Source organism: Ovis canadensis, chromosome 4 (assembly GCF_042477335.2).
Source record: "Ovis canadensis isolate MfBH-ARS-UI-01 breed Bighorn chromosome 4, ARS-UI_OviCan_v2, whole genome shotgun sequence".
Taxonomy (NCBI): Eukaryota; Metazoa; Chordata; class Mammalia; order Artiodactyla; family Bovidae; genus Ovis; species Ovis canadensis.
Window position 1 is genome coordinate 59,034,649 of NC_091248.1, and position 12,092 is coordinate 59,046,740.

General features: G+C 39.3%; 1 protein-coding gene across 1 annotated transcript in view; it reads right to left on the reverse strand.

Moving 5' to 3' along the window:
• The window catches only part of FBXL13 (F-box and leucine rich repeat protein 13), a 221,646-nt gene that overhangs the window by 64,981 nt on the left and 144,573 nt on the right, over nt 1–12,092 (reverse strand). The window contains exons 13-15 of the mRNA XM_069587823.1: nt 1,776–1,874; nt 1,116–1,233; nt 857–1,019 (exon numbers count right to left, since the gene is read on the reverse strand). Of these exons, the coding sequence (XP_069443924.1) occupies nt 857–1,019; nt 1,116–1,233; nt 1,776–1,874 (380 nt within the window). The remainder of the gene's footprint in view (nt 1–856; nt 1,020–1,115; nt 1,234–1,775; nt 1,875–12,092) is intronic.

Consider the following 12,092-nt stretch of genomic DNA (forward strand, 5'->3'; position numbering starts at 1 on the left):
CAGGATTTACTGAGTGTGGAGGATCTGCTTCTAAATTCACTTACATGTCTGTTGGTAGGAGGCCTCAGTTCCTTATTGGCTATTAACTAGAGGCTTCATTTCCTAATCCAGGTTTTCCCGTTTCAGATCCTGTCTTTGCCTTCCCTCCCAATCCTCGGTGCCTCCGCATTTTAATAATAGGGACCATGGGTTAAGATTTTGTTTAGCTTAGCTTATTACTCTGACTTGTCTTATGTTATGTAAACTATTAACCAATTTCTTTGTAATCACATGCTGTTTTGTTATCTTCTGGCCCCATAATATTTTAAGAAATTTACATAGGAAAGAGGCTGAGATATCAATTGGGGAAGAAATTTTAGCAAGAATTGGATCCTTGCCCACCTGAGAATGCCAGGTTAGCCTATTTGTAGCTCAGGTGAAAAAAAACGGTTTCAGTAAGAACTTGCCATCTGTGAGCAGATCCACATAGAGGAAAAAGTCTAACTAGTACCCCAGAGTAAACACTTCATAAGATTGGTTCTTCATAGGCAAGTCAGAAAGTCCAGTTGGGAAAAAGACCTATTAACTGAACTAGCTGTGAGAACCTTCACTAGGATAAGTAGCCCACAAATGTTCTACTGAATTCATTTAATCTTATAAGAGCCTGTGATTCCACATATCCTGAGCATTCCCTGACCATCTGCCCGTGCCCACATATAACTAGTCTGGGTTGGGTGCCCCTCCTTTATTTTACCACAGAACCACTTACCTCTACTTAGATCCCTGACTTTCATGTTTACTGTACTAACAGTGAGCATCTTGAGGAAGCTTGGAACATTCTAGATAATCAGTGTTTCTTGACTGAATGACTGTTTACCTTACACAGTTTGCCAGATTCAACACAGTGAGTTGCTTCAAAGGTGAGAGTGATTTGAGGCTGCCATCTGTTATTCCCTTGCAGTCTACCATGTAAATGTGACTGATGTTTGGATAACTCTTGTCTATAAGTTTGAAGCATGCATCAGTAATCCTTTTATTTCCTGTTTTTTAAAAAAGAAAAAGTTAAGGCTTATATTTGAATCACCACAAGATTAAAAGTAAAAATTAATGCTAAACTACTTTTTAATATCTCACACCTTCAAATCGGATCTTTTTGATGTCACAAGCAGATAGAGCTTTGAAAGTACTATCAGAAATATGTGGTGCACCAATGAAAACTACTGATGAAATACGACGGCATTTTTCAACTAAAGCCTTTAGAAGGAAAAAAATAAAAGATTAATCAGATTATATAGAACACATTTATCAAAGTCATGAGATTATTTTTTCTCTCAGTCTTTTCAAAAACGGACACATTAACTATTAAGTTGCCCTACTGTCAAAGAAAATGGGAACTTTTACTTTTTCCAATATACTTTACTACACTTACATTTGAGTAATGCATAGGAATCAACTAAATGATATCACAAAAGATAGGAAAACATGAGACAATGGAATGCTGAAAGAAATCAGAACATTTAGAAGCTTAACATGTAGAACCAGGCTTAAGGTTTATGCTTAAGCTTACATATGATTTTGTGAGATTTGATTGCAATATCATTGAAATAAAAATATCTTAAATGTGAAATGAAGTTTCTTAGGGTATTTAAAGATTCAAATGTTCAAATGTGTATATAAATTTCATATAAACATCAACTGGAATGAAAAGCCCACTCATATTTTTCAATAATTCAAGCCACTAGAAAATATGCCTACCAAATAGGACTGAGAAGAAAATGTAGTTTCCAAATACCTACTTTTACACAGTTGTCTGTCAGAGTTGGCATGTCATTGATAGTCAGATGCATTATCCCACTGCAGCTGTTTGCAATGTTCCTGAAGCCTTGGACTGAAATCTGAATTGTACAAAGTTGGTGAAAATGATGGGAGAACTCATTAGCATCACCTCTAATAAAACACAAAGATAGTAATAACTAAAGATGTGTTATGATTGATTTACTGTGTTTTAAAATTGAAACCATAACATGTTGCAGACGTAAAAAGGAAACACATATTCTAATCTTGATTTCTTTATATGTATGTTTTGTGAAATGATCACCAGGGTAAGCCTATTTAACTTGTTATTCTATTTTGTATTGAAGTAAAATTCATATAACATAAAATTAGTCACTTAAAGTCTCTTAACTAAGGAGAAATATCAATAACCTCAGATAATGCAGATGATACCACCCTTATGGCAGGAAGTGAAGAAGAACTAAAGAGCCTCTTGATGAAAGTTAAAGAGGAGAGTGAAAGAGTTGGCTTTAAAGCTCAACTTTCAGAAAACTAAGACCATGGCATCCGGTCCCATCACTTCATGGCAAATAGATGGGGAAACAGTGACTTTATTTTTCCGGGCTCCAAAATCACTGCAGATGGTGACTGCAGCCATGAAATTAAAAGACGCTTACTCCTTGGAAGGAAAGTTATGACCAAACTAGACAGCATATTAAAAAGCAGAGACATCACTTTGTCAACAAAGGTCAGTCTAGTTAAGTCTATGGTTTTTCCAGTGGTCATGTATGGATGTGAGAGTTGGACTATAAAGAAAGCTGAGCACCAAAGAATTGATGCTTTTGAACTGTAGTGTTGGAAAAGACTCTTGAGAGTCCCTTAGACTGCAAGGAGATCCAACCAGTCATCCTAAAGGAGATCAGTCATGGGTGTTCATTGGAGGGACTGATGTTGAAGCTGAAACTCCAATACTTTGGCCACCTGATGCAAAGAGCTGACTCATTTGAAAAGACCCTGATGCTGGGAAAGATTGAGGGCTGGAGGAGAAGGGGACGACAGAGGACGAGATGGTTGGATGGCATCGCCGACTCAGTGGACATGGGTTTGTGTGGACTCCGGGAGTTGGTGATGGACAGGGATGCCTGGTGGGCTGTGGTTCATGGGGTCGCAAAGAGTCGGAGATGACTGAGCAACTGAACTGAACTGAAGTAATCATAATTTTGAATAGTCACTTCTATGTAGTTTCAAAATATATTTATCGCCCTAAAAAATCCTTTTACTTATTAAGAAGTTGCTCCCCATACACACCTTCCCTAGCCCCTGGCAATCACTAATCTGTTTTCTGTCTCTATGGATTTACCTATTGTAAATATTTCTTACAAGTGGAATTATGCAGTATGTGGTCATTTTTGTCTAGTTTCTTTCACTTGCCCTGATGTTTTTGAAGTTCAAAATATAATATGTGTCAGTTCCTTTTTCCTTTTTATGGCTGAATAATATTCTATTTCATGGAGATACCACATTTTGTTTATCCACTTATCTGTTTTAGATCTTTTGGATATTTTGAATAGTGCTGTTGTGAATATAGATGTACATCTATTTGTTGTACCAGTTTTAAATTCCTTTGGGTATACACCTAGGAGTGAGATTGCCAGACCATATGGTAATTCTACTTTTAACTTTTTAAGAACCACCAAAATACTTTCTACAGTGGCTGTACTATTTTACATTCTCACCAACAATCTACAAGGGTCCTAATTTCTCCACATCTTTGCCAAAATTTATTTTTTATTTTTTCATATTTTCCTTTTTCAAAAAATTTCCTGAGTTTGAAGTAGTACCTCATTGTAATTTTGATTTGCATCCCCCTAATGACATCTGCATTGCAGGCAGATTTTTTACCAGCTGGATACTGGAGTGAGTAGCTTACCACTTTTCCAGCAGATCTTCCCAACCCAGGAATTGAACTGGGGTCTCCCACATTGCAGGCAGAAAATTTACCAGGTGAACTACCAGGGAAGCCCAATGACTAATGAAATTGAAATCTTTTCATGTTCTTATTAGTTGTTTGAATATCTTCTTTAGGGAAATGTCTGTTCAAGTCCTTCGACTATTTTTCAATTGGTCATTTGTCATTTGTTGAGTTATAAGAGTTCCTGTATATTCTGGATTCTAGACCCCTAGATATATGACTTAGAAATATTTTGTTCATTCTTTAGGTTGTCTTTTCACTTTTTAATAATGTCCTTTGATACACAAGTTTTTTATTTTGATAAAGTCCATTTTCTCAGCTTTTTCTTTTGTTGCTTATGCTTTTGATGTCATATCTAATAATCCATTGGTAAATCTAAGGTCATGTAGATTTATTCTCAGTGTTTTCTTCTAAGTGTTGTCATTTTAGTTCATATTTAGGTCATTGGTCCATTTTCAGTTAATTTTTATATATAGTATGAGGTAGGGAACCTACTTCATTTTTTCATGGATAATCCACTTGTCCAGCACCAGCTGTTGAAGAGAATATTCTTTCCCCAACTGCATGGTCTCGGCACCTGTGTTGGAAATCAGTTGGCCATAACAGTATAGATTAATGGACTCTCAATTCTACATGTCTGTCCTGTGGCAGTACCACACTGTTTTGATTACTATAGCTTTGTATGTTGATTTCTTTCAGCTATCATTATCTACATTAATAGAAGCAACAGTGGTAGAGAGTGTTCAAAAATAGTTACTGGTCAAAAGATCAAATATATTTCCCTATGAATTATCTTAAAATAACATTGTTATTTAGACTTTATTTCCTAACAAATGGTCATGGATGGGCAATAAGATGACGCTCTGATTCAGTAATGGGAAAGTAAGACTCTTTCCAAAAACAAATATCAGGGGGAATTCTCGTACCAAGTCATCTTCACAAAATGACAGGGAGATAGAGGAATAGCAGCCGTATATATTATGATCTCAATGTTGTTTTAAAAAATACATGTGTCACAGACAAATAGACAAAAAACTAGAAACATTTCAAAATATTGTTTATCTTTGGATGCTGAGCTCATGAATGACTTTTATTTTCTTTTGTGTTTTAAAAATCTTATTTAATGAGCATATAATTCTTCTGTAATCAGAAAAAAATGAATAAAAGGAAAGAAGGAAATTCAGTCCTCTTCCTCACACAGTAGGTTTGCAGTCACATACCTAAAGAAATCTAATGTATGCTGGAAGTGTCTACTGAAGACTTCTGCTCCAGGACATGGTCCTTTTAACTTGTTAAAAAGCCAAGCCTCTAGGTGATATTTGGCCTAAAAATGTCCTGTTAGATGATTTCAAAGACTTCCTGGTAAAGCTCAGGAAAACATTTGTTGAATTCCTCTTACTCCTACTCCTTAGTCATCGACTGGAAGAAAAAGTTTCTGATAATAGGATCCAAAATGTTCCATGAGAGGCTGCGGTGAGCTCTAGGAACCTAGTAGGGCTCATAATAGCTATCATTTAAATAACACTTATTGTTTACCAGGCACTTTTTAAGGCAGTTTTCATATTGTTATTCAGTTACTCAGACATGTCCAACTCTGCAGTTCCATGCACTTCAGCATGCCAGGCTTCCCTGTCCTTCACTGTCTCCCAGAATTTCCTCAGATTCATGTCCACTGAGTCGGTGATACTATCCAACATCTTATCCTCAGCTGCCCCTTTCTCCTTTTATGATCAGTCTTTCCCAGCATCATGGTCTTTTCCAATGAGCTGGCTCTTCACATTAGGTGGCCAAAATATTAGACCTTCAGCTCCAATATATTTTCACATAACTGGTCTGTGTCATCCTCACAACCACCCATTATGATGTGGGTCCTAATGCTACTGTGTTAGTCTGGGTTCCCCAGAAAAACAGATCCAATAGGAGACAAGTAGATAGGTAGACAGACAGATAGACAAATAGATGGAAAGGGAGGAAGGAAGAAAAAACATGCATAGATAGATAGATAAAGTTCTTATAAGGAATTGGCTCAAGCAACAACAGAGGCTAAAAAGTCCTAAGATCTGCAGTTGGTAAGCTGAAGAACCAGGAGAGCTGAAGGTATTGTCTGAAGACGGGCAGAGACTGATGTCCTAGCTTGAAGACAGGCATCAGTTCAGTTCAGTTCAGTCGCTCAGTCGTGTCCGACTCTTTGTGACCCCATGAATCGCAGCACGCCAGGCCTCCCTGTCCATCACCACCTCCTGGAGTTCACTCAGACTCACGTCCATCGAGTCCATGACGCCATCCAGCCATCTCATCCTCAGTCGTCCCCTTCTCCTGCCCCCAATCCCTCCCACCATCAGAGTCTTTTCCAATGAGTCAACTCTTCGCATGAGGTGGCCAAAGTACTGGAGCTTCAGCTTTAGCATCATTGCTTCCAAAGAAATCCCAGGGTTGATCTCCTTCAGAATGGACTGGTTGGATCTCCTTGCAGTCCAAGGGACTCTCAAGAGTCTTCTCCAACACCACAGTTCAAAAGCATCAATTCTTCGGTGCTCAGCCTTCTTCACAGTCCAACTCTCACATCCATACATGACCGCAGGAAAAACCATAGCCTTGACTAGACGGACCTTAGTCGGCAAAGTAATGTCTCTGCTTTTGAATATGCTGTCTAGGTTGGTCATAACTTTTCTTCCAAGGAGTAAGCGTCTTTTAATTTCATGGCTGCAGTCACCATCTGCAGTGATTTTGGAGCCCAAAAAGATAAAGTCTGACACTGTTTCTACTGTTTCCCCATCTATTTGCCATGAAGTGATGGGACCAGATGCCATGATCTTCGTTTTCTGAATGTTGAGCTTTAAGCCAACTTTTTCACTCTCCTCTTTCACTTTCATCAAGAGGCTTTTTAGCTCCTCTTCACTTTCTGCCATAAGGGTGGTGTCATATGCATATCTGAGGTTATTGATATTTCTCCTGGCAATCTTGATTCCAGCTTGTGTTTCTTCCAGTCCAGCGTTTCTCATGATGTACTCTGCATATAAGTTAAATAAGCAGGGTGACAATATACAGCCTTGATGGACTCCTTTTCCTATTTGGAACCAGTCTGTTGTTCCATGTCCAGTTCTCACTGTTGCTTCCTGGCCTGCATACAGATTTCTCAAGAGGCAGGTTAGGTGGTCTGGTATTCCCATCTCTTTCAGAATTTTCCAGTTTATTGTGATCCACACAGTCAAAGGCTTTGGCATAGTCAATAAAGCAGAAATAAATGTTTTTCTGGAACTCTCTTGCTTTTTCCATGATCCAGTGGATGTTGGCAATTTGATCTCTGGTTTCTCTGCCTTTTCTAAAACCAGCTTGACCATCAGGGAGTTCACGGTTCATGTATTGCTAAAGCCTGGCTTGGAGAATTTTGAGCATTACTTTACTAGCATGTGAGATGAGTGCAATTGTGCAGTAGTTTGAGCATTCTTTGGCATTGCCTTTCTTTGGGATTGGAATGAAAGCTGACCTTTTCCAGTCCTGTGGCCACTGCTGAGTTTTCCAAATGTGCTGGCATATTGAGTGCAGCACTTTCACAGCATCATCTTTCAGGATTTGAAATAGCTCAACTGGAATTCCATCAGCTCCACTAGGTTTGTTCGTAGTGATGCTTTCTAAGGCCCACTTGACTTCACATTCCAAGATGTCTCGCTCTAGATAGAGAGTATATTTTCCCTCTCAGCCTTTTTGTTCTATTCAGATGCTCAACAGATTAGATGAGATCCACCAACACTGAGGAAGGCAATCTGCTTTAGTCAGTCTACTATTTAAATATTGATCTCATACAGAAACACCATCATGGACAGACCTAAAATAATATTTATCCAAAAAACTGAGCACCCATGGCCCATTCAAGTAACACTAAAATTAACATCGCAGCTTTCCTGAATATTTTGGACATCGACTTCTCCTAGACTCATGGTTAATGCTCTTTTTGCTCTTGGCTGCTTTCCTGGCTGTTCATCTAAGCTTGCCTGGCCACGTTTTATCCAGATCAGCATCTTTGAGACCATCCACCCCATCTGGCCCCACTAACTGTTTGACTCATACACAACTAAAAAGAAAGCCCTAAGACCTTATTTTTGCCCCATATTTTCAAGTCAAAACACAAAGTCTTAAAACTTTAATTCTAAATATTTAATTAAGGAACTTAGTCAGTCATAAAGGAAATCAGTCCTGAATATTCATTGGAAGGACTGATGCTGAAGCTCCAATATTTTGGCCACCTGATACAAAGAACTGACTCACTGGAAAAGATTCTGATGCTGGGAAAGATTGAAGGCAGAAGGAGAAGGGGATGACAGAGGATGCGATGGTTGGATGGCATCACTAACTCAATGGACATGAGTTTGAGCAAGCTCCAGGAGTTGGTAATGGACAGGGAACCCTGGCGTGCTGCAATCCATGGGGTCACAAAGAGTCAAACACAACTGAGCGACTGAACTGAACTAAGTGTCCTAAAGTTAAAATTTGAAATCGGTAGGGGAAACATTCCATTTAAAAGAATATTTTAGTGAAGTATATAGTTGATTTACAATGTTGGGTCATTTTCTGCTGTACAGCAAAGTGATTCAGATATATATTCTTTTCTGTTCTTTTCCATTATGACTTACTACAGTATATTGAATATAGTTCCTTGTGCTGTACAGCAGGACGATGTTGTTTATCCATCCTATGTATACTAGTTTGCATCTCCTAATCCCAAACTCCCAATCAAAAATTCCATTTTTAATGCTTGTGTATGAATATTATTTAACTTGTATATCCTGAACTTTATTATTTAGACTGTATAACTTAATTTTTATTATTTAACTTGTGTAGCTCTGTGACCAATCATGTTTTTTAGCACTGTGAAAGTTCTCACAGAGTATATGTGATTATACTATGTTGTGAAAGGTCTCATAACTGACTGCTCACACTTAAAAGGCATACTACAAAATGTCTGGAGGCAGGAACAGTAAAAGAAGAGAGGCTGTTCTAAGGAGCTGAGACTTCTATAGACTGAGGTAGCCCTAAGAGATGAGGAATTGGAGACTCAAATCTCTTGATCGATTTTCTCCAGATTACAGATTGGTAGAGCAAGAACACAGATGTGCAAATTCTTAATCCAGTACTCCTTCTGATTAACATTCTTCAACAATAACATCCAGTTCAACTGTTCCATCCCAGCTTCCAGAGCTCTTCAAACTTCGTCATTCTGGCCAGAAAGGCATCCAGCTTCTCCAGTACTCAGTGGACCTGTCTGCTCTTTGTCTGACTTTGTAACCTTTCTCCACCCCTTTCTCTTTTCATCTAATCAAGCCTTAGCTATTCGTCAAGTCCCAGTGACTCCAGCCCTTTCCTGCTACCTTTCGTCTCTCGCCCTTACACGTTTATAACTATTTTAGCATATAACAGTCCTATCATCTGTGCATGTTTTATTCCCCCAAGGAGATGATTTTATACTCTTTTTCTTTTAAACTTCTTACTGTGTTGAATAACTATTAGGGGATGGATGAATTAAATTTAGGAGTAAGACAAAGTCTGGGAAAGAGTACAGAATTTGACTACAGACAAGATTGAAAATGATTCAAAGTTGAAGGTAAAGTACAAGCAGAGGCAAAGCAGTGGGAGCATTTGGCTTAGATGAAGTGGCAAGATCACCCTTGGGATGAATAAGAAAAGCTTAGTAGGTAAAGAGGGAGAAAAAACTAATGGAAGACCCACAAGACAAAAATTAGGTATTTCGTATTGTACTGCCATGGGTTCTTGAAGAAGTTTTCCATAAATACTCACAGGGAAAAGTCCAGGGGAGATAAATTAACATTATAAACCTGGAGAACAGAGGGCAGGGAAAGAATGCTGGGCTTGGAGCCAGCAGAGAGCTGGGTTGCTGGGTTTGAGTCTATCTCTTTCTCACTTATAACAAAAGGCAATTCAACCTGTCTGATGCTTAGTTGTCTCATCTATAAAATGGGTATAATAATACTTATTTTAGGAGATTCTTGAGAAAACAGAGGCAAGTATATGAAAGTGGTTCGTTAGCATGATACCTGGTATGTGTTTCGAGTACCAGTTTTCCTGTTACCGTTTTTCTGGACATATTGTGAGCTCACTGAAAAATAAAGATACAAGAACTAGAGGTAAAAGACCTTGAGAGATCATTCTAGTGTATCCCTCACACCATAAGTATGAAGAAACAGTATTTAGAGAAGTTGGGTGATTTGAGAATGGATTCCTTATCTGTTCCTCGTGGTGTGTCCCTGGTGCTGGACACAGTGCCACACACAGAGTGGGTGCTCCGTAAGTGCCGAATGAATGAACGGATGTTCTTGAGTCACACAGTCAACGGCAGAGCCAAGGCTAGAGACCATTTCTCCCCATAGTGAATAACTCCAGATCCAGGGATGGGAGCAGTTGTTTTTCACAACACTTCTAGATTTCTCCCCTTTTCTCAGCCCTAGCATATTGCCCTGCTTCCCCAGTGGCTAAGCAACTAAGTGGCTAAGAGCTAAATAATAACAAGTCTATTAGCCTAACACTTGTATCTCCAATAATGGCTTCCCCAAAACAAGTAAAAAACTTTTTCTCTCTTGCTGTCTTGGAAATATGTTCATGACAAGATTTCCTGAACAAGGGGGAAAAAGTGATAGCAGAAATTAGCCACAGCTGAGTGGTTCCTTGTAATGCAGCCAAAAACTGGGTGCTATCAACCAATAAGATTGTATCCAGGAAAGAAAGGGGGAGGGGCAGGGAGACCTCTGAGAAAAGCTTTTCAGTTTTGTCCTGGCATGAAATGCTTAGTTCTGTGCTTAGTTTATTTTAGAATATCCAAAAAGATGCTTGGCTAATATTTTATGACTCAAATATTCCTGCCAGAATCTTTTAGGCCAACCATTAGTTCTTTCTTTTCACTGAAAAGTATTGAGGATACAAACCTAAAATTAAAGATTCCTCTCTAAGAGAAAAAGCAAACTATTTCACCGTGGTAAAATCCTGGGTTTTGCCACATCTGATATCTGTGCATTTTCTGTATAGGATTCTTATAAAATTGGGGGTAATTTTGGCTTCAATTGGACAACTGGATCCCTGCCACGCTGCTGTTTTCTGGTCAAGCCCCCATTGGTTGGGAACTTGGAGAAGTTGGCCACACCAGTGGTGTTCCAGTCTCAAGTCCCAGCAGACAGCTACTGCTGCTAATGGAGGCAGAGAAGCCTTGGTGCTCACGGGGAAATTCCCTCCATCTGCCTCTGGCTGGGTCTCAGAACAACAGGACTGAGTGGTCTGTGAAGGAAATGAGCTCTCAGTGAGCCACACGAAAAGAAGACCAAAGTGCTGAGCAGCACAATCTAGCTCAGATCCCTCCTCAGGGAGGATCACATCTTACGGAGCTCCCATTTTCCAGTCCTTCTTAACAACATTGTCTCTGAATCATTTAGCTCAACAACACAGAAAAAGAGATATATATATGTAGGGTGAGACCCTCGATGACAGAAATACCCATCTTAGGTAGACATAGCCCGTGTTGTGTTCCTGTACCATTTTCAGCTGTTCCTCTCATTCTAAACAGCACTATAACCAATGGCTAATGAGTAATGTGATGACTTCAGTCGTATCCATATATCCTTCATAACCTCTTGATAACCTCAAAGAAGCCTGGAATGAACTGAAGGATTCTCCCAAAGAAAGAAGGATTTGGAAAGAAGGGTTTCTCCCAAAACATTATGGAACTTTCTGTTTTATTGCATTCAAATGTGCCACAGGCTTCAATAGCAACACTTCCCAGGATCTGTGTTAAGAGGGCTTGACAGGCTTTCAAATATTGTGTCCTCTGTGGTGATAGGATAAGAGGCCTAATTATTATCCCTACCACTCTCTCTCTTTGCATGTGCCTGTGCTTTCCAGTCTATATATTCTTCACAGCCACTCCCGCCTCTATGTCCGCTAATGCACCTCTCCCAGGTAGCTCTGGAAGAGGCTTCAGGCAGAGCTGTCTCTTTCTCTTACATCTCAGAGCCCCAACAACCAGAGCCCTCACTTTGCAGTGTGCACCTTCGGCCTTGTTTAATAATTCCAGGTGCACACGTGTAATATCCCTGCCCATCTTACCCATCAGGCCCTTTACAACACCGTGCTGGGAGCAAAGTATGATGCAACAACAGCTTGTTAATAGGCCAAGTAGTTGTCAAGTAAATTGTATGAGAATGTAAATGAGAATTAGGAGTTCTAAAGAGGAAGCAGCGGTGGGGGGCGGGGGGTAGGGCATGGTCAATATCGTCCTTTGTTAAAGATTGCCATATTTATCTAAAAACATTGAACAGCCAAACATGAAACAAAAGAAAAAACTTTCATTTTCAGTGTGAGTAAGGAA